This window comes from Indicator indicator, chromosome 20, assembly GCF_027791375.1.
Source record: "Indicator indicator isolate 239-I01 chromosome 20, UM_Iind_1.1, whole genome shotgun sequence".
Lineage (NCBI taxonomy): Eukaryota > Metazoa > Chordata > Aves > Piciformes > Indicatoridae > Indicator > Indicator indicator.
The window spans coordinates 1,402,054-1,429,450 of NC_072029.1; the positions used below are offsets into that span (position 1 = coordinate 1,402,054).

The 27,397-nt window shown below is 53.4% G+C and overlaps 1 protein-coding gene across 1 annotated transcript in view; it reads left to right on the forward strand.

The window, feature by feature from the left end:
• The window catches only part of SETD2 (SET domain containing 2, histone lysine methyltransferase), a 41,657-nt gene extending 16,073 nt beyond the window's left edge, over positions 1-25,584 (forward strand). The window contains exons 9-20 of the mRNA XM_054389944.1: positions 263-397; positions 1,275-1,403; positions 1,710-2,351; positions 11,693-11,741; positions 12,006-12,186; positions 15,088-15,766; positions 16,458-16,592; positions 17,398-17,537; positions 17,942-18,053; positions 22,304-22,384; positions 23,165-23,266; positions 25,333-25,584. Coding sequence (XP_054245919.1) covers positions 263-397; positions 1,275-1,403; positions 1,710-2,351; positions 11,693-11,741; positions 12,006-12,186; positions 15,088-15,766; positions 16,458-16,592; positions 17,398-17,537; positions 17,942-18,053; positions 22,304-22,384; positions 23,165-23,266; positions 25,333-25,494 — 2,547 coding nt within the window. The 3' untranslated portion in view covers positions 25,495-25,584. The remainder of the gene's footprint in view (positions 1-262; positions 398-1,274; positions 1,404-1,709; positions 2,352-11,692; positions 11,742-12,005; positions 12,187-15,087; positions 15,767-16,457; positions 16,593-17,397; positions 17,538-17,941; positions 18,054-22,303; positions 22,385-23,164; positions 23,267-25,332) is intronic.
• Positions 25,585-27,397: the final 1,813 nt, after the last annotated feature.

Here is a 27,397-nt window from a genome sequence, read left to right on the forward strand (position 1 = left end):
CCAATGACTGACCCTCAGCTCCCTTCCTCTCCACCTGAGCCTTTGGGTCACCTCCATAGTCATCTGTGCTCTGGTGTGGGATTTGAGTCTAAAAAACCCCACAGGAAGGCAGATAAAAGACACCCAACCACACTGAGTCAAGTCAATGGGCAAATGGCTCTGCAGAGGCTTCTCCTGGCCGTCCAAGCCAAGGGGAGGGATTATCTCTGCCATGACATGAGCCTGGCATGACCTGAGGGGTGTTTGTCTTTGGCTGTGGTAGGTGGATGGGGAGCTGGAAGCTCTGCTGGAGAATGGAGAAGGTCTCTCAGATAAGAACCAAGTTCTGAGCTTATCCCGGCTGATGGTTCGCATCGAAACGCTGGAGCAGAAGCTCACCTGCCTCAAACTCATACAGGTGAGGAGGACCCAGTGAAGGGGTGGGTTCCATGTCCTGGGGAAGCAGTGCCCCTGGAGCTTTCATTAGAAGAGGCAGGGGAAGGTGGGAGGAAGATCTCACACGTCCTGAGTGTGGGCTGAGTGGTGCTGGTGGCTTTGTAGATCTGCTGTCATCTCCATCCTTCGCTGCCTTTAGGTTTGGTGCAACCCAGCTTGGGTGGTGAATCAAAATGTCCATTTCTAGAAGTGAATGAACTCCTTGTACATGAGAGTTTATCAAAGAATGGTGGAATGGTTTGGATGACTTTCAAGGTCATCCACTCCAACCCCCTGTAGTCAGCAGGGACATCCCCAGCCAGAGCAGGTTGCTCAGAGCCCCAAACAACCTGACCTGCAGTGGTGCCAGGGATGGGGCAGCTCCCAGCTCTCTGGGCAACCTGAGCCAGGGTATCACCACCCTCACAGTGCAGCATCTCTTCCATCTCTCCAGTCTGAACCTCCCTCTTTGAGGTCAAGCCATCACCCCTTGGAGACAGTCATTGAGCAGTTTGTCCAACTAAAACTGTCTTCTCCAAGATTGTCTCCATTTCCACCTCAGATGAATTGCAGCCAGGTTTCTGTGCAGCCCATAACCATTAAGTTTTACCACCCCCAGTATGAGCTGCTCACCAGCTACTGGTTCTGGTGGTCCTGCCACTGCTCCAGACCAGGCAGTTGGGGCCACTTAAAGGCAGGTAGACCTTGGCTGGGGCCTAACTGTGGCTACTGCAGTGGATTTGGTGGCTACCAGAAGCCCAGTTGAATCCTCAACCACCTTCCTGTGGACATAAAAGTTTTTTTTGTTTGGTCTCTGACTATCTCTACCAACTCTCTTTCTCCCACTTTGCCTGATCCAGAACACACATTCCCAGTCCTGCCTCAAGTCCTTCCTGGAATGTCATGGCTTGTCTCTCCTTTGGATTTGGATGACAGAGCTGGGTGATGGGCGAGGAAGCACTGCCAACAACCTCAAGTTGCAGCTGGAGGTGAGTGATGCCCTCAGGTCTGAGGCTTTCCTGGTGGCTCAGAACCATCAGGAATTTCCTTTTCTTCTTTCAGTATAGAACCATAGAATTTTTGGTTGGAAGAGACCTTTGAGATCATGGAGTCCAACCCCTAACCAGCACTACACCAGCCTTGAGGGGGGACACTGCTCCCTCCAGCCTGTGACCTGTCACCACCATGTTGATATTGCAGACTCAGCTCTTGCTGAGAGAAGGAAATTCTCCCAGGTTGGAGAGGGCTTTAACTTCTGGTGGCTCTAACCATGTGGGTTTTGTCTTTGCTGCTAGATAATGAAGACTCTGGAGCTCCTGCCCATACCTACCAAGAACATGCTGGAGGAGAGCAAAGTTCTCCCCATTATCCAGCGCTGGGCTCAAACCAAGACTGCTGTGCCCCAGCTGAGTGAAGGTGATGGCTACTCCAGTGAGAACACCTCACGGGCTCACACACCCCTCAACACCCCAGACCTTTCCACCAAGCAGAGTGCAGAAGGTGACACAGACACCCCCAAGAAGCTGGTCTTCAGGAGGCTGAAGATTATAAGTGAAAACAGCATGGACAGTGCCATCTCGGATACAACCAGTGAGCTGGAAGGGAAGGAGGGCAAAGAGGACCAGGACCAGCTGGAGGGAGCCCCAGTGGAGGTGCCAGAGGAGCAGCAGCAACCTCAGGAGAGCAAAGCTGCCATCGAGCCGCCAGTGGAGAGCAGCAAACCCCAAGCTGCAGAGCTAGAGGCTGAGCCTGAAGCTGAGGTCAAAGAGAGCAATGGTGGGAAGCTGGAGGAGCCCATGGCCATGGAGACCCCATCCCAGGATGAAGAGGAAGGTGTCTCTGATGTTGAGAGTGAGAGAAGCCAAGAGCAAACAGACAAAATTGTGGATGTCAGCGATCTGGCCACCAGGCTGCTGGACAGCTGGAAGGAGCTGAAGGTAAGAGGCACCTTGCTGCAGCTACATCCCCTCTGCTCTTGCTGAGCACCTGTGGAGTTGGTCATGGCTCAGTGCAAACAGGGCCAAGTTGTCCTCTTGGTAGATGTTTGATGGCTCACAATGGCCAAAGGTTTTCTCCAGGTACTTTCTAGATGTTTTCTTTCATTGCAAACTGCCCTGTGGGTGACAAGAGAAGGTGGGACAGGAGGAAACAGCTTCAGGTTGCCCCAGGGGAGGTGTAGGTTGGACATGAGGAACAATTCCATCCCCTTGAGGGTTGTCAAGGCCTGGCCCAGGCTGCCTAGGGCAGTGGTGCAGTCCCCATCCCTGGAGGGGTTTCAAAGCCCTGGAGATGTGGTGCTGAGGTTTGGTGGTGCCCTGGCAGTGCTGGGTTGATGGTTGGACTCCATGATCAAAAAGGTCTCTTCCAACCCAACCCATTCCATGTTTCTGTGACTCTCAGTAGGTTTCCAGATATTGGTGGGTTAAACACTGAGAAGAGCAGAGAGATAATTCAGCTTGGGCACCACAGAGGCACTTCAGTCACCCAGTTATTTTCCAGGCTGTCCATGGGGAGGACAACTCAAAGGGACTGAGGTTCTCTTCTCATCCCACCAGAAGAGGAGGCTGGTGACAGCACCATGAGTTTTTTTTCAGTTGAAGTAGGCCAGAGTCTGTCAAGGTTGAAACACATTGATGGACCATCTACTCCTGAACTCAGTTATCACCAGCATCATCAGTGTGTTCTGTCCTCTTAGCATCTGCTTTTCATCTCCAACGTGCAGAGCCTGCAGAAAATGGTCAGCTGGCCTTCTTCTCTTCTCTTGGTAGTAGCTCCACTGCTGGTTAACCTCTGGATGTTTTAGATCAGACTTGAGCTTTTAAAGACTGGTGAGGGTGCAGCTCCTCATGGTTTGAGTCTCATCAAGGTCTTCCTGGACCAGATAACTTCTTTAAGACAAGGGCTTGGTGGCTGCAGGCTGCCTTCTCCTGAATCAGGCCCACTGGCCACCTTGGTGCTCAATCTTCAGCCAGCAGTGGGGGTTAATGGGTGGAAATGGGGAGATGTTCCAGTAACTCATAACTCAACAGCTGAGGCACTTCCTGGGATTTCCTTAGAAGGTCTTTACCCATCTGCTGGAGAAGGTCATGGAGGGTCTTCTGCCCTTCTGTCTTAGTCAAGCATCCACCCAGTTGGAGTTACTGGAAGTAGTCCTTAAGCAAGTTGCTGGTTTGTGATGCATCATAAAGAGTTTCTTTACCCATTGAGTTTGGCAGTGAGGAGTGATGAGAAGAGGCTGGTAAAAGTTAAAGGGTGTTAGGAGGAGACCACAGCAACCTCTGCTTGTCCCACTAGTGACCACAGCTACAAATGTTAATGTTTATAAACCACATCTAGAGCTTTACATATGGCTTGAGCTCTTAGGGGGCAAGAAGGGAACTGTGGGCAGCGGGTCAAGGGAGGTTCTCCTTCCCCTCTGCTCTGCCCTACTGAGGCCACAGCTGGAGACCTGGATCCAGTTCTGGACTCCCCAGTTCCAGAGAGACATGGAACTGCTGGAGAGAGTCCAGTGCAAGGCTGGGAAGCTGCTGAGGGGCCTGGAGCAGCTCTGTGAGCAGCAAAGGCTGAGAGCCCTGGGGCTGAGAGCCTGCAGAAGAGCAGCCCCAGAGGGGAGCTGAGCAATGCTCAGCAAGAGCTAAAGGGAGCATGGGGGGCAAGAGGCTGGGGCCAGACTCTGCTCAGTGGTGCCCAGGGACAGCACAAGGGGCAGAGGGCACAAACTGGAACCCAGGAGGTTCCTTCTGAACAGGAGGAGAAAGTTCTTTGGGGTGAGGGTGCTGGAGGCCTGTCCCAGGCTGCCCAGAGAGGTTGTGGAGTCTCCTTGTGTGGAGAGATTCCAAACCCCCCCTGGGCATAGTGACCCTGGGCAAGCTGCTGTGGGTGCCCTGCTGGAGCAGGGGTTGGACTGGCTGAGCTCCAGAGGTCCCTTCCAACCCCTCCCATGCTGGGATTCTGTGCCTTAAGGGAATTCTTACCTTAATCCCTGAAGTTCTCAGCAGAATCAGATTCTTGTGAACGTTGAGCATAACCCTTGTGCCGTAAACCTTGGTGGGAGAGGAGGGGAGATCTTCCTGCAGCAACAGCTGAATCATGTTTATGTAGAGCAGTTGAGTTGTGCTTTGAGTTGTCTTTCCCCTCCTCACCAAGAAGAGTTGATCATTTACCAGATTTTAATGTACAGGCTGGTCATGGTTGTGTGAGGCTCAGGGTTTTCCTCACTGAAGACACTGTCAGGTTGGATTTAGGTTATCAAAGTCCTTCTTCACCCATTGCTGGTAGCTGGGATTGGTTAAACTGCATCCAAGTCAAGTCTTAGCCCTAAGCTTTGGACTCCCCAGGTTCAGTTTTCTGTCTGCAGCCAGCCATGGTCACTCCCAGGACCATGTGCTGAGGTGTTCCACAGGACAGGTGTTGGAAGCCACCAGTGGGAAGTGTGAAGGCTCACAAAACAAGGGACTCCTCCGGAAGGTTGATCTGACAGTGTGCTCGTGTCACCAAGGTTGTGTCTGCTCTTGAGCTTGGAGAAGCTCAGCTGTGGGTGTCTAGAGACCTTTGCTGAAGCCTGTTGGACAAGATGACCTTTGGAGGTCTCTTCCACCCCAAGCTGTTACATGATTCATCACAGCTGGTGCTGAAGAAGTGGATTTCCACCTTCTCTGTGCACTTAGTAATTAACCTGATGTCATTGCAAGGCCACTCTGGGTGCAGTGTGTGTGTCTGGTTGTAGGGATGGGGCTCCACCTCCAAACCCTAGCTTTGGAGCAATCCCACCAAATCCCACCCAAAAAAGCAGAACCATGCCATGGGGCTTCCTCTCCTGTTGGGAACCTGTGACCTGGGGCATTTGTTGTGACCTGGACTGTGTCATGGCTCTAAGAGTTAACTGCTTCTGTCCTACTGTCACCTGTTAGGATGCCACCATAGCCCAACCTGAAGGTGACCAATGTCCAAAAGAAAAGCTGAGGTGGCAGGGAAATGCTTGAGATGGACAGGGGATGGAGAATCACCGTGGAAGGTCCCAGGGGCAGGACACCAGGTGCCTTTCCCACCACTTCCAAGCTTTTTCAAAGCTGCTCTCGTTGGGGGTGGTGGAACACCTGCCATGACCAGCATTGGACTGGGTGGGGGGAGGGTCTGAAAGCTCATAACTTAAGCTATGTCCTCTCCAGTCTTGCTGATGACCCCCTTGTAATTTCAACCATTTCCATCTAGCTTCTCAGGGCAGCAAGGAGCTGACCATGGGTCTCCCCTTTCTCAACTCCATTTTCACCTCCGTGCTGAAGAAGGGAGAGGACATAGCGTGGTGCAGAGAAGGTGAAGAGCCAGGAAGATGGTTGGGCAGCTGGCTGGTGATGATGATGATGGTGATGCATGAGCAGTGTAATAGGTGCAAAGAGGACAGAGGTGGTTAACTCGGTGATGCCGACGTTCTCTTTGGTGCGTCCAATGGACGTCGCTGCGGGGCAGATCCCAACTCCTGGCATGAAAGGATTTAAGTGAGCTATTTTTTTCTCTACCTCTACACACAGGACTTCTAAGTCCTCAGTTTGCAGAGCTCCTACACTCCAACTCCTTCTAACCCCTGAGGAGTGTGGTGCACAGCCACGTCCCCAGCACAAGACACACTGCCACGCTCCCCAGCCTGGGCCCGTGCCCGCTGGTGCTGCTCTCCCAGGAGGGGCTGCACAGCTGCTCCCATGCTGAAAACTCAGCTCTGAGGGCCACAGCCTTGGTGGACACCCAGCAAGGGTGCCAGGTGGGGGTTCAGCATGCTTCTTCCAGTTGTCTTAGCCTGCTCCAGCCAGAGGATTGCGCTCAGGTAAGGCTCTGTGAGCTGATCCATTCAGCCAAAGCTGTGACACGCAGCGTGGTGGCCACCAGACCTTGTGGTCAGCTCTCTTGGTGTCACAGGGAGAAGAAGTAGGGTCAGCAGCACCCAGCATTTCTCAGTGTCCTTTCGGTGGCTTAGAATCATAGAATGGTCCAGTCCAGAAGGGACCTCCAAAGGTCATCCAGTCCATCCCCCCCACAGTCAACAGGGACATCCCCAACTAGATCAGGCTGCTCAGGGCCTCCTCCAGCCTCACCCTGAACATCTCCAGGGCTGGAGCCTCAGCCACCTCCCTGGAAAACCTGTTCCAGTGATCCACCACCCTCATGGTAAAGAACTTGTTCCTCACATCTAATCCAAATCTGCCCTTCTCTAGTTTGAAGCCATTGCTCCTTGTCCTGCCCCTGCAGGCCTTTGCAAACAGTCTCTCTCCATTCTTCTTGTAGCCCCTTCAGGTACTGGAAGGTTTCAGTAGCTAAGGCTGAGGGACAGGAGAGCACATTTGGCTTCAAGCATAGCCTGTGCTTTAATAGCATTGATGTTTCAGAGTGGTCAGGCCATGAGGTTTCCTCACCATTTACACTAAAGCAGGGCCTTGAGGTCCTGCAGCTCCACCACCCCAGCTGTAGGCTTCTGGTGCTGAGCCATTGCACAGCTGCAGCCTGCCCCACAGTCAACCTGCACAGAGACAGCTGGCATGACACAGCCCACCCTGCTAGCATGGCCCTGGAGCTGCTCTGCTGCAGCTGGGACTGAGCTTCTGGTACCTTCCTCCACTCCTGGGTGGGCAGAGGATGCCCTCAGTTTCTTGGGTAGGAGTTGTAGCTGTGAGGGTCTCTAGACCTTGCCCTTTTGAATTGGGGAAGACCTTTTTGTAAGCAAAACCTTTTGCAAGAGCCAAGTGTCTTGAGCTGAAAAGGTTTTAGATGGCCACTTCCAGCCTCAGAAATTGGAAGCTGAGATGTTAACCCAACTTTGGCCAAAGTGGCCTTTCTCTCCTGCAATGAAAAGTTCTGTGAGCTTCATTGTCAGTCTGGAGAGGGATAGCAGAGCTTGGGTGACCCAGGCAAGCTCACCTCTTGTCTTCTCCTGAGGTGGCCTTTCCAAATCACATCTGATAGATCTTGATAGGACAGCATGGTGGTGAAGCTGCTCTTGCTTGTCATGTCCCCAGCCAAGCCATCCAGGAGCAACTGGCATCTTCCTTTCCTATTGCTGCAGCCTTTAAGTCTTGAGATGGATCTTAGACCTCCTGCCTCTCCCTCTGGCACCCACATCCTGGGCTTTAATTAGGAGCCTTTAATTTGTTAGGACTTAGAGCAAGAAATAGTTTGTGAAGACAATAGGTACTGGTGAGTGTCCAAGCTGTTGTTTGTGGTGGGCTTTCTTGGCCTTCAAGCAGGGACATTGTGGCATTGGTCCTTTCTCTTGCTCTTCACCACCATCCCTTGGCATCGTGCTGGAGCTTCGTGCTTGTGCAGGGGAGGGAGGAGAGCCAGGGAACAGAGATCCAGTCCTGGCTGGTGGAGCGTTGGGCATCCAGCCTGCTAGGGGTTAGATTCAGTGGTGTGATGGTTCTTCAACAAAGGGACAGCATAAGTTCAGACAACTCCAGAGCAGAGCTAAAGGAAGCAGCACAGTCTGCAGGTCATCTTGGCTTTGAGCTGGTAAGCCCAGGCAGAGGTGGTGAGCTCCAGTGGGCTGCAGGTGGCCTTCCAGCTCCACACAGAATCACAGAGTCGTTTTGGTTGGCAAAGACCTTGAAGGCCATCAAGTCCAACCATTCTCTTACCTCTACATCCCCCCATCTGCACCCAGCTCAGTCCTCCCAGGTGTAGGATTTGCTCCCCTGGCTCCAGGAGGAGTGTGCCTGGCCCCTGGTTGGGTAGCAGAGGTTGGCACAGGTGGTGTAGAAGAGCCATCACCCCTTTGCCAGCTGGGGTTGTGTTGGCATGAACCTGGTTGGATTGGTGCTTCCCCACACCCATCCTTGGTGTTTCTCTCCACCCATTGCCTAGTATCCATTGATGTTCTCCAGTTTAGTCCCACAGAGTCAGGAGGGAGAGATTTCTGGAGGGGGTTTCCTGAGGCACCATCTTCCTTTCCTGTTGCTGCAGCCTTGAGATGGTTCTTCAGCCCTCTTGCCTTTCCCACACCAAGGATGGGTTTGTGCCTGCAGCTGGACAACCTAGATCCTGCCTTTTTCCTTGTCTTCTCTCTCTCACAGCCTTGTATCACTTTCCTTTGTTTAGTTCTCTGGACAGTTCATTCACACTGGTTCTGGAGCACCTTCCATTTGGATTCTGTTAGTGGTGGTGGCATGGATCCAGCAGCTGAGCATGCTCAAAGCCAGCAGCTCCCACTTCCAAAGCTAAAAGAGGCTTTTCTTTGGAGTTCCCCCTGCCTGGCTTCTGCTTTGACCACCATCTGCTTTTCATGGAGCAATTTTGACACATTCCTCCCTTTGTTGTTGGTTCAAAGGCTCTGCTGCCTCCTCATCTTCACCAGACTGGTGCTGGAGGGGCTGCAGCCTGTTGGGTAGATCCAAAGCTGCTCTGCAGCAAGATGTAGCTTGCTCCCTGGTGTTGAGAATCCCAAATGACCTGGGATTCAGAGCAGCCTGGACCTTCAGCAGGGCAATGCACCTCGAGGGGATGGCTCCTGCCATGGAGTCACCCATTGTCATGGTCACAGCTGTGTCTTCCAGAAGAAGAGGCCTTCTCCTACCTCTGGAGGCAGATGCTTCCTTGCCCCTTGCACACCCAACCATCTTTGACCTCAAAGCTTAGACCTGATGATCTCTGTTGAGCTGAAATCATTTCTTAGTTTCAGCAGTGGAGCTGTCAAGGCCATGGCGAACCTAAAGCAAGGCATGTCAGGAGGAGGCCACATTTGCCAAGTCCACTTACTCAGGCTGCTCCCTGTCCTCCTATTCCCATTGATCCTTTCTTTCCCAGTGGTTTCCCATTGCACATCCTGCTGTTTAGTGGGACTAACCATTGTAGGAGCTGGGGTGGCTTAGCTCTTCCCTCCACTTGCTTCCTGTGTTGTCCGTGGGTGCTTCATCCATCATCTCATGGTTTGGTGGCTTCCCCATCACACCTTCTGCTGATGGGAACTCTGCTTGAGCCAGCCCTGGGGTGGCTTTTTGCAGCTGCTGCTCTGCAGTGTAGCTCAGAATGGAGATTTTTGGAGAGGGGTGGTGTGGGAGAAAGAAAAGAGAACCCTTTACTGGTGGGTGTTGGGGTTCTGCAGAAGCTGCCTTTGTGGTCTGGTCCTTCCCCTGTGAAGAAGTAGAAGGCAAAATGCTTTCTGCTGCTGGATGATGAGTCAAGAGCATTTTGTGGGCTCCATTATCCCAGTGGGCTCCTTCTGCATCCCACCCCACCCCAGACCGTGAGCCTTGTTTCACAGAATCTCAGCAGGAGAGGGGCTGGACGTGACCTCTGGAGCTCATCCAGTCCAAAGCAGGGTCACTCACACCAGCCTGCCTGGGATCACAATGGCCAGAGAAGGAGACTCCACAGCCTCTCTGGGCAGCCTGGCACAGGCCTCCAGCACCCTCACACCAAAGAATTTTCTCCTCCTCTTCAGGTGGAACCTCCTGGGTTCCAGTTTGTGCCCTCTGCCCCTTGTCTCCTGTCCCTGGGCACCACTGACAAGAGTCTGGCCCCAGCCTTTTGCCTGCCCTGGGTCCTTAGCTCTTGCTGAGCATTGCTCAGCTCCCCTCTGGGGCTGCTCTTCTCCAGCAGACACTTCAGGCTGCAGATGGTTGCTGTGCTGTGCTCAGGCTCCACCAAAAAGCTAAAGAAGTATCAAAGAAAATAAAAACCTTGGCCAAACACACCCCCACCCCCCCTTTTTTTTTTTTTTTTGTGTTTTTTTAACCTTCAGCAGCAGTTTTGAAGTGGTTTTAGAATGTGACCAGCCTACAAGAGGCTTTCTTCCATTTTCCTCTGCTGAAAGGAATTAATTTTCTTAGCCCAGGGGGCATGTGGAGTTGGTTTTGTTTTTTTTTTTCTTCCCTAACACAATAAAATTGGGACTTTCAAACCTGGCTTCTCTCATTAACTGCAGGGCTGGAGGTGGGGACATTGCTAAGGAGTGAGGCAATCTGCTGCAAAGTGGAGACAATAGCCAAGGAATTTCCAACCACCCTGAGCACCCCAACATTATATTCAGTAAATGAACACTAGAGAAGGTTGAGAGTCAAGGTGAACCCCCAAACAATGGTGCCAGGGATGGGGCAGCTACCACCTCTCTGGGCACCCTGGGCCAAGGTCTCACCACCCTCATGGTACAAAAATCTCTTCCTTCTCTCCAGTCTGAATCTCCCTCTCTCAGTTCAAACCATCAGCCCTTGTCCTGTCACAGCAGGCCCTGCTCAAAAGTCTGGCCCCAGCTTTCTATCAGCCCTTGAAGCTCTGAAGGCCACCAGAAGGTCTCCCTGGAGCTTTCTCTTCTCCAGGCTGCCCAAGCCCAACTCTCAGCCTGGCCTCCCAGCAGAGGGCTTCCAGCCCTGCCAGCATTGCTGTGGCCTCCTCTGGCCCTGCTCCAACAGGTCCCTGTCTGTGCTGTGCTGAGGGCTCCAGAGCTGGATAAAAAGCAGGGCATGGAGTTGGCAGCTCTAGGGGCAGGGGTGGTGAGCACTGGTAGCTGACCTCAGCAGCCTTCACTACATGTGTGGTCCACAGGGTTTCCTCAGACCTGGGAGATGGTCTCCTGCTCATTTTCCTCAGGGTTCTCTGCTGTCCAGTGTTACACAGGACACAAGGAACAATTTCTTCCCTTTGAGGGGAACAGGGCTGGCCCAGGCTGCCCAGGGCAGTGTTGCAGTCCCCATCCCTGGAGGGGTTTCAGAGCCTTGGAGATGTGGTGCTGAGGGCCATGGATGGTCTTACAGGTCAGATTGGATGGGACTTTGAGGATCCTGCTCTGGTTGCAGATGTCCCTGCTGACTGCAAGGGGTTGGCACTAAGGAGCTTTAAAGGCCCCTTCTCACCCAATCCATTCCATGTTTCTATGACTCCCCACTCCCAGAACCACAGAATGATAGGAGCAGGATGGACAACTCCAGCTCCTCACAGGACTATTTAAGACTGCCTTGCAGACCATAGTGCTGTTGAGGTGCTGGTGGCAGACAGACACATCACATCACTGTGTTTAGAGGACCATGGTCAACCCTGCTTGCCAGGGTGGTGGGAGCAGCGTTTGGTCACGTCAGAACTCAAAAAGCCAAAGCCACCTGCAGTCCTCAAACATCAAATCCTGAGCAGAGGCACCTCAGTGACTTCCCTGACCCCAGAACTCTCCCACTTGTTTTGATGAAGTTCTGATGAAAAGGTTGAATTGTTATCATCACGTTGTGGTTCTTGAAGCTCTGTAGATGCTGAGGTTGTCCTCCTGAGCAGCTGGGAGTCTGAGCTTTGCCTGTGCCTTGCTTTGCAGGAGGTGTATCGCATCCCCAAGAAGAGCCAAGCAGAAAAGGAGAATAGTGGTAGGTAGTTTGTATTTTTCCTACTCATTTACCCACCTGGGGATGACAGGAGATGTTCTGCCTTCATACCTCAGCATTCCTGCTCCTGCTGAACAGGGAGGGAGGAGAATCCAAGCAGGGGGTGATGGAAAATGAGGCTGATACGGAGCCACCCATAACTTGTTTGCATGAAAACTCTGTTGATGTACAGAAACCACCGAGGGGGGAGCTGGAAAGAGGCTGAATGATCAAAATTGTCTCTTTTTAACCTGTTTTCCCCACCAGCCACCAGTGGGAGAGAGGCAGCTGGCAACAGAGATCAGACTCCTACTCCAAAGAACCCCATCCTGAGCAGGGAGCGGGATCCTGAGAGGCAGAGCCAGAGCAAAGAGAAGAAGAGGCGCAGAGATTCCTTGTCCCCACCTGCCTCAGCCTACGAGAGAGGAACCAAGAGGCCAGAGGACAGGCAAGTTGTGGTGCTGGCAGGGCTGAGGAGCTGCCCACTGGGCTGGGAGTGTTGGATCTGCTGCTGTCCTGGGTGATCATGGTGGGAAAAATGGTCCTGGTGAGCTTGGAAAGCAGCCAGGGATGGAGAAGGCCATGCCGTGTGCGTGGGGAGGTGCATTCCCGAGGCACAGCTGGATGGCTCCAGGCTTTTAGGTGGCCTCTGCCTCTTGCTGCCTGAAAGGAGGTTGGAGCCAGGTGGGGGTTGGTCTCTTCTCCCAAGGAACACACAATTGGACAATCCTATGGATCCAGACCATCACTTTTCTAGATTCAGACCTTGCAGCAGCTCCCAGGGTCATTTCCCAACATCCCATGAATACATCCAAACCCTCCCAAGGATGGAGAAGTATTAGAGGTGATGGTGGTGGCCAGGCTGGGCCATTCAGCACATGAATCAGTGACTGCTCCCTACCAGATGCCCATTTTCCTCCCTCAAATGGTGCTTCTCAATTTAAGAGAAGGAATATATTTCATGTCTTGTCTTTTAGGGAGCCTTCAGGTCATGGTGAAGGCCTAAGAACGCTAAGGATTGTCCTCTAAAGAAGTTCTGTTGTCCCTCTTGAGTAGGATCTGAAGCCACTTAGTAATGAGGGAACAATGGGTGGGGAGTCAGCCAGAGGAGGCAACTTTTGTCCTGGTGTGGAGCTGTGCTGGGAGAGTTTAAAACATGTGGGTAAAGAGTAGGATGTAAATCTATACAACTGGGGTGTGAATCTGTACTGGTGTGGGGTTAGCCTCTACCAGTGGGATCAGTCAGCTGGAGGACCTGGGTAATGGTGGCTCTGTGAGAGAGGTGAGGAAGGATAGAAGAAAGAGGGTGGGTTTGGTGTCATTTGAAATATCAAAGGCTCTTTGGTGGGTAAGGAGTTGCCTGCTCTGGCTTTTCCCTCCTGTGGCCATGTCCTTCTTGGTGAGCATGTCCACTGGGAGAAAGACCAGGGCAGCCTTCTCCCTCACCCTTCTCCTTCCACCCTTCTTTAGGATGAGGGGCAGTGGACACAAACTGGAACCCAGGAGGAGAAACTTTGGTGTGAGGCCTGTCCCATGCTGCCCAGAGAGGTTGTGGAATCTCCTTGTGTGGAGAGATTCCAACCCCCCCTGGGCATTGTGCTCCTGGGCGAGCTGCTGTGGGTGCCCTGCTGGAGCAGGGGTTGGACTGGGTGAGCTCCAGAGGTCCCTTCCAACCCTCACCATGCTGGGATTCTCTGGGGTGCTCTCCCCACCCTGGTTATTCCCCATAAGACAATATAATAGGTGGAGAGAGGAGCAGAGCAGAGAGAAGATCCTCACTGGCTTGCTCTACACCAAGCCCTCCACGTTCTCCTCCTGCCCATCCTTCCATGCTGGCTGCCTCTGCTCTAAACTCTGCAGGCAGCAGCAGGAAACACTTTAATTACTGCAATTAAACTCCTCACGTCAATGAGGTTCTCATTAACAGCTCCTTGCAGCTCCTCTGGGAGCAGGAGGGGACATCTGAAGTGGCTCTGGTGGTGGCTTTTGATACATAAATGGAACCCACCAACATGAAGTCAAGGGCTGGAGGGATATCCAGGATGCTTTGCAGAACTCTTTCTTTCAGGGCTGTGAAGCATTTTCCCTTTTAATCCCAGTTTCAACCACACTCATAACTGCTCAAAATATCCACCTTTGATCTCCCACATTCCGTGGTTGGGCTCTGAGCAACCTCCTTAGGCTTTTGGGGTTGGCTTTTTGGGTTTTGTTTTTTTGGGTTTTTTTTGTTTTGTTTCGTTTTCCTTCTTTAACTCCTTGGAAAAATCCCTCCAGCTGCTCCATATCTTGGGATGAAAATGGGTCCAAAAAAAAAAAAAAAAGAAAGAATTAAAACCACCCAGCCACACTTCAGTGTTTTTTAAGCTGGATCTGTGGTCTGCTGTAGAGTTTGAACTCCAGCCAGAAAGGACCTGTTTGTAATTCTCCATCTTCTTTGTCAGGTCTGCAAAGTCAGCAGCTCTGCCAGTCCTGGGGAGGTCCTTAGGCAAGGAAATGAGAGGTTCACCTCATTGCTGAGCTGTCCTGGTCTTGCAGGTGAAGAGAGAATCACAGAATTCTTTGGGTTGGAAAAGCCCTCTGAGATCTTCCAGTCCAGCCATCAACCCAACCCCACCATGGCCATCAAACCATGCCCCCAAGTGCCATGGCCACACATTTCTTGAACACCTCCAGGGATGGGGATTCCACCACCTCCCTGGGCAGCCTCTTCCAATCCCTGACCACTCTTGCAGCAAAGAAATTTTTCTTCATCTCCAACCTAACCCTCCCCTGGCACAATTTGAGGCTATTTCCTCTCATTCTGTCACCTGAGACTAGGGAGAAGAAACCAGCACCCTTACACCAAAGAAGTTTCTCCTGTTCAGGTGGAACTTCTGGGTTCCAGTTTGTGCCCTCTGCCCCTTGTGCTGTCCCTGGGCACCACTGAGCAGAGTCTGGCCCCAGCCTCTTGCCCCCCATACTCCCTTTAGCTCTTGCTGAGCATTGCTCAGCTCCCCTCTGGGGCTGCTCTTCTGCAGGCTCTCAGCCCCAGGGCTCTCAGCCTTTGCTCCTCACAGAGCTGCTCCAGGCCCCTCAGCATCTTCAAAGCCTCTACTGGACTCTCTCCAGCAGTTCCCTGGCTGCTTCCCCAGCTCCTTGCCCATGGATGAGCAGGACCTGTGGTGTTTCTCCTCTCCCTAAACTGCCATGCTTGGCCCAGCCTGGTCAGTGAGCGTCCTTAGGAATCAAGGCTGCTGTTGGGCATTTGTGTCTCTCCGTCTGCAGCACCAGCAGTGTCCCTTCTGCTGGTGGAGCTCTGGCTCTGCAGGTCTGTGGGGTCTGACCAAGCCTTTCCCTTCCTGTGGTGCAGATATGACACACCAGCATCTTCCAAGAAGAAGGTCCGGCTCAAGGACCGCAACAAGCTGACCACCGAGGAGCGCCGGAAGCTGTTCGAGCAGGAGGTCGCCCAACGAGAAGCCCAGAAACAGCAGCAGCAGCTCCAAAGCCTGGGGATGACCTCTCCCCTGCCCTACGACTCCCTGGGCTACAGCACCTCCCACCACGGCTTCATTGGCTACCCCCCTGGCTACCCCATGCAAGCCTACGTAGATCCCAGCAACCCCAACGCCGGCAAGGTGCTCCTCCCCACCCCCACCATGGATTCCATGTGCTCCCCAGCGGCCTATGAGCACCCCCAGACTCTGGTTGGCCACACTGTGGAGCCCACCCTGTCCACCCCCCAGCCAGTGCCAGTAGTGCAGCATGTAGCAGCGACGATGGAGGTGACGACTCCGCAGTATGTGGCGCAGGGCGACGCCGCCGTGGTCCACCAGGAGCCCAGCGTGGCCGTCCTGCCCGTGGCCACGCCGGGCACGGTGCAGAGCCAGAGCTACGGGGTCTGGGATTCCAGCCAGCAGCCCGTGGCTGTCCAGCAGCAGTACTCACCAGCCCAGTCCCAGCCAGCCATCTACTACCAAGGGCAGACCTGTCAGACGGTTTATGGGGTGACGTCGCCCTACTCGCAGACCACCCCTCCCATCGTGCAGGTAACGCAGCCTGGCGCCAGGCACCCACACAGCAGTCACACACTCACAGAACCAGACAGGTTGGAAGAGACCCCCAAGGTCATCAAGGCCAACCCACCACCCAACCCTATCTGATCAACCAGACCTTGGCACCAGTGCCTCATCCAGGCTTTTCTTAAACACCTCCAGGGACGCTGACCACACCACCTCCCTGGGCAGCACATTCCCATGGGCAATCTCTCTTTCTGGGAAGAACTTCTTTCTAAGATCAAGCCTTAGAGTACCAACCTCCTGCACCTGACTTACTCACTCTTTGCACTAGAGCATCCTTCACATTCTGTGATTCTGTGATTCTTATGAGGAGAGCCTGAGGGAGCTGGGGGTCTTTAGCTTGGGGATGAGGAGCCTGAGAGGTGATCGTGGGCAAGCTGCTGTGGCTGCCCTGCTTTTAGCAGGGGGGTTGGACTGGGTGATCTCCAGAGGTCCCTTACAACCCTTGTGATTGTTGGAGCTCCTAATGACCATGCTGAAGTGCCATCTCTTTCTGCTTTGTCTTCATTAACAAGAGCATTGCTGCTGAGCTTCTTGCCACCCTCTAGTCCTACCTAAAAGCAGGACACAGGCAATCACACAACCCCTGGAATGGCAAAGAGGCCAATTTTGGGTGCTTTTTGGTGATTTTTTTTTTGTGCTTCTCCATGCCCTGTTTCAGAGTTATGCCCAGCCAGGTCTCCAGTACATCCAGGGCCAGCAGATCTACACAGCTCATCCACAGGGAGTCATAGTGCAACCACCAGCAGCAGTCACCACCATCGTTGCAGCTGGCCAGCCTCAGCCCATCCAGCAGGTATGGTCTCGATGGGTCTGAAGGGATGGGGAGCGTTTGGTCCGCAGCTGCTTGGGGGTTTTGTCATTCCTTGTGCCTCCTGGATCCTGGGGAAGTGGTGGTGGTACCAGGTGGAGGAGTTTCCCACCTGGCAGCATGCTGGTGCCCTTTGAGATGCTGCTCTCCAGCCTGCATGTGGGCATCAGGCACATTGTGTGTGTGTGTGGGTGAGCACAGATTTTGTTGTGATAGGACAAGAAGAAACAACTCCAGGTTGCCCCAGGGGAGGTTTAGGTTGGACATGAAGGACAATTTCTTCCCATTAAGGGTTGCTAAGGCCTGTCCCAGGCTGCCCAGGGCAGTGGTGGAGTCGCCGTGTCAGGAGCTGTGGTGCTGAGGGCCATGGTTTGGTGGTGCCCTGGCAGTGCTGGGTCAGTGGCTGGACTCCATGATCCTAAAGGTGTTTTCCAACCTGGCTGATTCTGTGGCTCTCTGTGTTCAGGGTTTGCAGAAGGCTTTGAGTGGGTGGGCACAGGGGAGATCCATGGCCTGCTTTGACCCCTTGAAGTCCATCCAGCTTGGAGGATTCAAGCACATGGGTGGCAAAGTGGCTGCATTAAAAGCTCAGGATGGTTTTGAGTGGGTGCTGGGTGCATCCGATGAAGAACTAGGGAAGGATACTGTCCTCATCACTTCTTGGGCCAACACTAATGTCCTCTTTAGGTTTTACTTTCCACAAGGCCTTTGTCAGGGGGGCAGGAGCTGCTCTGATCACTGCCAACCACCACTCACATCTTTCTCTGCACCCTCTTTGTGCTATTTTCAGCCAGAGCTTGTGGTCACCAATAACCTCCTGGACTTGCCTCCACCATCCCCTCCCAAACCCAAAACGATTGTCCTCCCACCCAACTGGAAAACAGCCCGAGACCCAGAGGGGAAGATCTACTACTACCACGTGGTGACCAGGTGAGTGTGGGCACCAGCTGAACGTGGCAGAGAGGCTTGGACTTGGATGGCTTCATGAAGGGACTGGGTGGAAGAGGAGTGGATGTTCAGCTCTCCTGTCTCCTTGGGCACCCACTGAGGTGCTGCTGGTTGGGTGGGAGGCTGAGATGGCTCAAAACCTTTCCTTTGCCCTCATAAATGAGGCTTTGGGGATGGAGCTGTGGTGCTGAGGGCCATGGTTTAGTGGTGCCCTGACAGTGCTGGGTTCATGGTTGGACTCCATGAGCTTAAAGCTCTCTTCCAAACCAGACTATTCTGGAATTCCATGACTGATGCAGACCAGAGGTCCCAGTTGAAGGGACAGTTGATAAGCTGGTACTGGTTGCTTTGAAGAGGGTGACCATGGTCTGTCTGTCTTCCTCAAGGCAAACCCAGTGGGACCCTCCAACCTGGGACAGCCCAGGGGATGATGCCAGCCTTGAACACGAAGCTGAAATGGACCTGGGGACCCCAACATACGATGAAAACCCCATGAAGGTAGGTGTGGGGCTGAGCAAGGGCACCTCAACCATGGCACCTCTTGGACGATAGATCTAAACTCCCCAACATATGTCTGATGCCCACGTCCAGCCTGGAGAGCAGCATCTCAAAGGGTACGAGCATGCTGCCAGATGGGAATCTCCTCCACAACACCCAGGAGCATCCCACTTTGGTGCCCTCACCTTTCCCATGTGCTACTGGGATCTCCAGGGTTAACCCAACCCCTGTAGCATCTCCTTCAGCCCACAGTTCCTGGCGAGTTCAAGTCAACCACATTACTCCCTCATAAGACAGTTTTGGCCTGGATTGGCATCATACCTACCCTACTGGCATCTCCTGGTCATCTGGGAACTTCAGCAGGCAAAGGAGCAACCAGTGCCAGCAGTGGGAGGGTTTGTAGTCACAGCATTGTGCTGGGGTCACTGGGGCTTGCTGGGCTGGGCAGCACACAGTGACCTCGGTGCTGGCTGAGCCTTCATTGTGCTCAGCAAAGCACCAGGAATGTTCCAGGTAGCTTTGTGATTGCTCCAGATGAGTCAGGCTGGAAGAACAACAAATATTCCTCATTTCCCTGTTTTCTGCCTCAGTGGGAAGGGTTTGTCCCAGGCTGAACCTGGTTTATCTGCACTTGCTTCTGGGTTTGGGCTGCAGATTGCTGGTGAAGTGAGAACCTGGTTGTCAGGCAGAGCTTCTCTTCAGGCTTTAAGATGAGATCTTGTTAAGCCGAGACAGCCATAAACTGTGTCCCTAGGGAGGGATTTGCTGCTGTAGCTCCTAATAGTCTCCTGGGGGGCATGAAAAAGAGTGTGGCCTGCAGGTCAAGGGAGGCTCTCCTCCCCCACTACTCTGCCCAAGTCAGGCCACAGCTGGAGTCCTGAGTCCAGTTCTGGGCTCCTCAGTTCAAGAGAGACAGGGAACTGCTGGAGAGAGTCCAGTGGAGGCTGGGAAGCTGCTGAGGGGCCTGGAGCAGCTCTGTGAGGAGCAAAGGCTGAGAGCCCTGGGGCTGAGAGCCTGGAGGAGAGCAGCCCCAGAGGGGAGCTGAGCAATGCTCAGCAAGAGCTAAAGGGAGCATGGGGGGCAAGAGGCTGGGGCCAGACTCTGCTCAGTGGTGCCCAGGGACAGCACAAGGGGCAGAGGGCACAAACTGGAACCCAGAAGGTTCCTTCTGAACAGAAGAAGAAAATTCTTTGGGGTGAGGGTGCTGGAGGCCTGTCCCAGGCTGCCCAGAGAGGTTGTGGAGTCTCCTTGTGTGGAGAGATTCCAAACCCCCCTGGGCATTGTGCTCCTGGGCAAGCTGCTGTGGGTGCCCTGCTGGAGCAGGGGTTGGACTGGATGATCTCCAGAGGTCCCTTCCAACCCCTCCCATGCTGGGATTTTGTCTCAGCTCCTGAATGGACACCAGCCATGCAGCTTTGGCTGACCTCACAAGCAGCTGCCTCTCACTCACTTCAGAGCCTTCCATCTTCCTCTTCTGGGCCAGGATCACCTGAAGGTTGGGTTTTTCCAAGTCATGGCAATAATTCCCCCATGGTCATAGCTCCCTCCCCACCACCTCCACCCTCAAATTCCAACCACATTCCTTGGATATTTTTACCCTCCTCCCCACCCTGCACCTTTTCCAAGAGGAATTAAAGCCACCAGCATGTCGGCTCTGGCCATCCAGCAGCTGCTGTTGCTATTCCTGGTGTCTTGTGGCCCTTGGCCACCACTTGTCCCAGTGAAATGTCTTTTTTCTTTCCTCCTCCACTCTTCTGAGCATCATCTGCTCCCTTCTTGATACCCTCAAAGCTCCACTGTCACCAAGGCTGGTGGCAGCAGTGGCTGAGCTTGCCTGGGGCTCACAGGTGCTGTGCTGGCTTTGATGGAAAGGCACAGGAGGTGAAGCCACACTCCCCGGGTCCCTTTACATCCCAGCTGGAGTCATGGAGTAGTTTGGCTTGGGAACTTCAAGATCATCCAGTTCAACCCCCCTGCCATGCGCAGGGCCACCTCCCACCAGCCCAGGTTGCCCAAGGCCTCATCCAGCCTGGCCTTGAACACTTCCAGGGAGGGGACAGCCACAGCCTCCCTGAGCAACCTGTTCCAGTGTCTCCCCTGATTTTCCCTTGGAAAAGGGACTTCAGGGGGGGGGGGGCCCAATCAGGGAGGGTGGCTGTGATGCTGGGCTGGATGTGAAGGGTTTTCATCCTTTCATGATGGGGAGAACCTGGATTTATGGTGGGAGGGACCTGGATTTATGGTGGGAAGGACCTGGATTTGTGGTGTCTCTCCCAGAGAGCATGGAAAGGTTGGCAGCAGCAGAACAGATCCCAGCAGCTTGATCCCAGGCAAAGGCTCCTCAGGACTTCCCAGCACATTTGGCTGCTTCCCTCCCTCCCACCATCAGCCCCATCCCAGGCTGGTTGTCCATCTTCACCAACCCCACCTCTCCTCCGGAGGCTTTTTGCATAAAGCAGGGAGGCTGGGAAATGGGAATGACACCAGAACTCTCCTTTTCCTGCTTGGTGGGCAGCATGGCTTTGGATAATGGGAATGCTTAGGAGGGGCTCTGAGGGAAGCACTGTGGTCACCTCAAGGAACCTAAAGTTCTTCCAGGAGAAGGTTTTAGTGCTGAAATAAAGATGGACTTTAACATAAGGAGAAATCAGCAGCTCTGCACAAGTAGCAGCTTAGAAGCATCAGTTCTCTTCCTCATCTTCATAGAATCCCAAAATCCCCAAATCCCAGCATGGTGGGGGCTGGAAGGGACCTCTGGAGATCATCCAGTCCAACATCCCTGCTAAAGCTTTCTAGAGAGGGAGACTCCACAACCTCTCTGGGCAGCCTGGACTTGGTGATGTCAAGAAGGGTTTGGTGAAGGAGGAGGAGTCATTGATGGGAGAACAGCTTGATGAAGGAGAAGGGAGAGGGGTTGGCTTTGGAGAACTGCTTGGTGATGGAGGAGGGATCAGTGATGGAGAAGGGCTTGGTGATGGAGAAGGGCTTGGTGATGGAGGAAGGATCAGTGATGGAGAAGGGCTTGGAGATGGAGAAGGGCTTGGTGATGGAGGAAGGATCAGTGATGGTAAAGGGCTTGGTGACGAAGGAGGGATCAGTGATGAAGAAGCCATCAGTGATGGAGAGGGGCTTGGTGACAGAAGGTGGCAGGACTTGGTGACTGCTCCTTGCTGGGAGCCAGCCGGGAGCCATCTGATCCCCATCAGCAGCCCTTTGATGTCTGCAGCCAGCGGTGGGCAGGGAGCAGCAAGCTTTGATCTGCAGCCAGCAGCAGCTCCCTCAGGACAGCCCTGGGCAATAAAACCTCCTCATCCTCAGGGAAACTGCCAGAAATTCCCATCAAATCCACTTCATCCTCTCCCAGCCGTCTGTAGCTGAAGAGAAGCTCCCACAGGACCAGTTCCCACCCTTTTCCAGTGTTTTGTTTTCCCCAAAAGAAAGAGAAGCAAGGAGCAGTCCCTGTGTCTCCCTGGGGGCTGTGGTCCCAGCACAGCAGTATGGCTGGAGTGTGCTGGGATCAGGCTGGGAAGTGCACTGGGATCAGGCTGGAGAGTGTGCTGGAACTGGGCTGGGAAGTGCATTCCCAGTGTGCTAGGATCAGGCCGGGAACAGTGCTGGTATCAGGCTGGGCAGTGCCTGATTTGGGGTGGGGAGCATGCCAGGATTGGGTTGGGAAGCCCACTGGGACTGGGCTGGAAGAGTGCTTGGATCAGGCTGGGAAGCATGCCTGCACTGGGCTAGGAAGCTCACCACAGCTCCCAGGATAGGCCTGGGGAGCACAGCAGCACTGAGCTGGAAAGCTTACTGGGATCAGACTGGGAACTGTGGTGATGCTGTGCTGGAAGCTCACTAGGAGCGAGCTGGGAAGCTCAGCAGGACTGGGCTGGGAAGTGTTGTTCGCTGGATTGGGCTGGAAATGGCTGGGAAGCTATGTGGGAGCTCATCCCAGGACTGCCCTGGGAAGCTCACTGGAAACAGACTATGAAGCTTAAATGGGACTGGGCTGGGGAGCAGGATGGGAAGCTCACTGAGAGCAGGTTGGAAGCTCACCAGGTTGGGAAGCTCACCAGGACTGGGTTGGGAAGGTCATCAGGAATGAAGTGGAAGCTCACCAGGGCTGAGTTGGGAAGCTCCCTGAGAAGAAGCTGGGCTGTGTGGCAGGACTGCTGCCCTCCAGGTGGGGCCAGGACCAGGGATGGGGCCAGGGATCTCCCTGCAGCATCCAACCCCATTTCTCCACCTTTTCCCAGTCTTCCAAGAAGCCCAAGACGGCAGAAGCGGACACGTCAAGCGAGCTGGCCAAGAAGAGCAAGGAGGTGTTCAGGAAAGAGGTGAGTGAGCTCCACCTGCATCCCAGGGCTTTATCACAGAGGTGTCAGGGCTGGAAGGGACCTCAAGGCTCAGCCAGTCCCAACCCCCTGCCATGATCAGGGACACCTCACACCACAGCAGGTTGCTCACAGCCACATCCAGCCTGGCTGCAAAAACCTCCAGGGATGAGGCTTCCACCACCTCCCTGGGCAACCTGTGCCAGTGTCTCACCACCCTCATGGGGAAGAATTTCTTCCTAGCATCCAATCTGAATCTCCCCCTTTCTAGTTTTGCTCCATTCCCCCCAGTCCTGTCACTACCTCACACCCTCAAAAGTCCCTCCCCAGCTTTCCTGTAGCCCCCTTCAGCTACTGGGAGGTATCTGAATACAGCGCAGTACAGTATTGCATACAATACAGTACAAGAAGGTCTCCTGGGAGCCTTCTCCTCTCCAGACTGCACAACCCCAACTCTCTCAGTCTGTCCTTGTAGCAGAGCAGCTCCAACCCTCTGCTCATCCTCATGGCCCTTCTCTGGACACCTTCCAGCCCCTCCAGATCCTTCCTGTAGCAGAGGCTCCAGACCTGGACACAGAGCTCCAGGTGTGGTCTCAGCAGAGTGGAGCAAAGGGGGAGAATCCCCTCCCTGGCCCTGCTGGCCACACTTCTGCTGCTGCAGCCCAGGCTCTGCTTGGCTCTCTGGGCTGCAAGTGCCCATCCTTGGGTGGGCTGTGGGTTGGGGGTGTGGGGGTCGGCTGGGGAGGGGGAGAGGGCTGAGCAGCTGTGCCGTGTCCCCCCCAGATGTCGCAGTTCATCGTGCAGTGCCTGAACCCCTACCGCAAACCCGACTGCAAGGCCGGGCGGATCACCACCACCGAGGACTTCAAGCACCTGGCACGGAAGGTAGGCCAGGGGCACGCGGGGAACGGGCAGGGCAGCTGCTGCTGGGGGTGTCAGCCAATAATGGGGGGTGTCAGCCAATAATGGGGGGTGTTAGCCAATAATGGGGGGTGTCAGCCACTGCTGGGGGGTGTCAGCCAATAATGGGGGGTGTCAGCCACTGCTGGGGGGTGTCAGCCACTGCTGGGGGGTGTTAGCCACTGCTGGGGGGTGTCAGCCAATAATGGGGGGTGTCAGCCACTGCTGGGGGTGTCAGCCAATAATGGGGGGTGTCAGCCAATAATGGGGGGTGTTAGCCACTGCTGGGGGGTGTCAGCCACTGCTGGGGGGTGTTAGCCACTGCTGGGGGGTGTCAGCCAATAATGGGGGGTGTTAGCCAATAATGAGGGGTGTCAGCCACTGCTGGGGGGTGTTAGCCAATAATGGGGGGTGTCAGCCAATAATGGGGGGTGTTAGCCAATAATGGGGGGTGTTAGCCAATAATGGGGGGTGTTAGCCACTGCTGGGGGGTGTCAGCCAATAATGGGGGGTGTCAGCCAATAATGGGGGTTGTCAGCCACTGCTGGGGGGTGTCAGCCACTGCTGGGGGGTGTCAGCCAATAATGGGGGGTGTCAGCCAATAATGGGGGGTGTTAGCCAATAATGGGGGGTGTAAGCCACTGCTGGGGGGTGTTAGCCAATAATGGGGGGTGTTAGCCAATAATGGGGGGTGTCAGCCAATAATGGGGGGTGTTAGCCAATAATGGGGGGTGTTAGCCAATAATGGGGGGTATTAGCCACTACTGGGGAATGTTAGCCACTATCTGGGGAGTGTTAGCCACTGCTGGGGAGTGTTAGCCACTACTGGGGAGTGTTAGCCACTATCTGGGGAGTGTTAGCCACTACTAGGGAGTGTTAGCCACTACTGGGGAATGTTAGCCACTATCTGGGGAGTGTTAGCCACTATCTGGGGAGTGTTAGCCACTATCTGGGGAATGTTAGCCACTACTGGGGAGTGTTAGCCACTATTGGGGAGTGTTAGCCACTGCTGGGGACTGTTAGCCACTATTGGGGAGTATTAGCCACTATTGGGGGAGTATTAGCCACTACTGGGGACTGTTAGCCACTACTGGGGAGTGTTAGCCACTATCTGGGGAGTGTTAGCCACTACTAGGGAGTGTTAGCCACTACTGGGGAATGTTAGCCACTATCTGGGGAGTGTTAGCCACTATCTGGGGAGTGTTAGCCACTGCTGGGGAGTGTTAGCCACTATTGGGGGAGTATTAGCCACTATTGGGGAGTGTTAGCCACTGCTGGGGACTGTTAGCCACTATTGGGGAGTATTAGCCACTATTGGGGGAGTATTAGCCACTACTGGGGACTGTTAGCCACTACTGGGGAATGTTAGCCACTATCTGGGGAGTGTTAGCCACTATTGGGGAGTATTAGCCACTATTGGGGAGTGTTAGCCACTGCTGGGGAGTGTTAGCCACTATTGGGGGAGTATTAGCCACTATTGGGGAGTGTTAGCCACTGCTGGGGAGTGTTAGCCACTATTGGGGGAGTATTAGCCACTATTGGGGAGTGTTAGCCACTGCTGGGGAGTGTTAGCCACTATTGGGGAGTATTAGCCACTATTGGGGGAGTATTAGCCACTATTGGGGGAGTATTAGCCACTACTGGGGAGTATTAGCCACTATTGGGGAGTATTAGCCACTACTGGGGAGTATTAGCCACTACGGGGGAGTATTAGCCATTATCTGGGGAATGTTAGCCCATACTTGGGGAATATTAGCCTATGTTTTGGGAATATTAGCCAATATTGGGGGAGCATTAGCCACTATTAGGGGAATAATTTGGAATATTAGCCACTATTTGGGGAGTATTAGCAAATATTTGGGAATAGCAACCAATATTTGGGAATAGCAGCAAATATTTGGGAATAACAGCCAATATTTGGGGAGTAAGAGCCACTACTTGGGGCCCAAAGGCAGATATTTAGAGACTATCAACAAAGCACCTTGAGGGAGTAGGCTGTTTGGGAATTCTTGGGAATGCTGTGGGCTGAGCCTGTCCGTGCTGCCCCTCAGCTGACCCACGGGGTGATGAACAAGGAGCTCAAGTACTGCAAGACCCCCGAGGACCTGGAGTGCAACGAGAACGTCAAGCACAAGACCAAGGAGTACATCAAGAAGTACATGCAGAAGTTTGGGGCCATCTACAAACCCAAAGAGGACACAGAGCTGGAGTGACCTCCACCCTGGGCTCCAGCAGCTCCACCAGCCCCAGCCCAGCCCTCTGCTGCGCTCCGCCGCCCGCCCAGGGGCCTGCTCCGGGAGGTTTTTTAGTCAGAGAGAAAAAATAAACTCAGTTCCCTACGGCCCAGAGGAGCTTTGTGCTGCCAGGCCTCTGCCTGGGAGGGGAGCTGGCCTTGGCCAGGCCCAGGCTCAGCTAGGCTTGGCCTTTGCTACATCAGCCTGGCTAGGCCCAGTTTGGGTGAGTCAAACTCTGCTAGGCCCAGGTTTGGCTAGGCTGACCTTGCTGCCCCGAGCTTTGCTAGGCCCAGGCTTTGCCAGGCCTGAGCTTGGCTAGGCCTGAGCTTTTCAAGGCTAAGCTTTGCCAGGTCTGGGCTTTGCTAGGCCAAACTTCACTAGGCTGAGGCTTGGCTAGGCCTAGGCATTGCTAGGTCTGAGCTTTGTTAGGCCCACATTTGGCTAGGCCTGGGCTTTGCCAGGACAAACTGCTAGGCCCAGGCTTTGCTAAGCCAGACTTTGCTAAGCTAGGCTTTTCTAGGCCTAGACTTGGCTAGGCCTGAGCTTTTCAAGGCTAAGCTTTGCTAGGTCTGGGCTTTACTAGGCCAAACTTCACTAGGCCGAGGCTTGGCTAGGCCTAGGCATTGCTAGGCCTGAGCTTTGTTAGGCCCAAGTTTGGCTAGTGCTAAGCCAAACTTTGCTAAGCTAGGCTTTGCTAGGCCTGGACTTTTCTAGGCTCAGGCTTTTTTAGGCTGGGCTTTGCTGGGCTTGGCTTTTCTAGGTCTGGCCAAGCTTTGCCAGGCTGAGCTTTGCTAGGCCAGGCTGAGCTTCGCTAGGCCAGGCTTCCCCAGCTCCCTGCCGCCAGCAGCTCCTCAGGCCGTGCCCTGTATGATATTTTTTTGCCGTCTCTGTGAATATTTTGGCTCCTTTGCCCCCCCCCCCCCACCCCAGCCCAGGCTGTGCTGCTCCCGTGGGAACACTGCGGGAGGGAGGGAGGAGCAATGATTCTGGCAGTTGTTTATTATTAATTATTATTATTATTAATTTTTTTTGGGGGGGAGAGGGGAGCAAGTTACACACCTTTTTTTGACTCACGTTTGGTTTTTTTCTCCCTATTTTTGGTGGTTTGGGTTTTTTCTCCTTATTTTTGGGTGGTTTTTTTCTTCCTTCTCATTTTTTTTCTCATTGTTCTTTCCTCCTTTTTTGCCCCTTATTATTTTTGGTTTTTCCTCCTTTCTCCTTAGCTCTGATTCCCCCTCCTCCCTCCCCCCCATTTCCTTGTTTTTCCTCTTGTTTTTTTGGTTTTGTCTTGTTTTTTCCTTCTCTTTTTTGTTTTTTTTTTCTCCTTATTTTGCTTTGGATTGATCTCCTTTTTTTCTCCTTTTTTTTTTTTTTTTTGTTTGGTTTCCTCTCCTTCTTTTGTTTGTTTTCTCCTTATTTTTGTTTGGGTTTTTTCTCCTTAGTTTTGTTTGGTTTATTTCTCCTCATTTTTGTTTGTTTTTTTTTTTTTCTCCTTATTTTTGTTTGGTTTTTTTTCTCCTTATTTTTGTTTGGTTTTCTTCTCCTTATTTTTGTTTGGTTTATTTCTCCTCTTTTTTTATTTTTTTCTCCTTATTTTTGTTCGGGTTTTTCTCTTCCTTTTTGTTTGGATTTTTCTCCTCCTTTTTGTTCATTTCTCCTCCTGTTTTGGTGTTTTGGGGCTGGGTGGGGGGGGTGGGTTTGGTTCTGTTCCATCCCTTCTCCTGTAAATAGCTCGGGGCAGGGCTGTGTCCTCCTCTCTGTCCCCCCCAAGTCCCAGGGTGTGGGGGGCGGTTTGTGGCCACCCTGGCACCATATGTTGATAAGATTTGATTTTACTGCTTCAATCATTTTACTTTATCCAATTTTTACAGAACTTTTTATG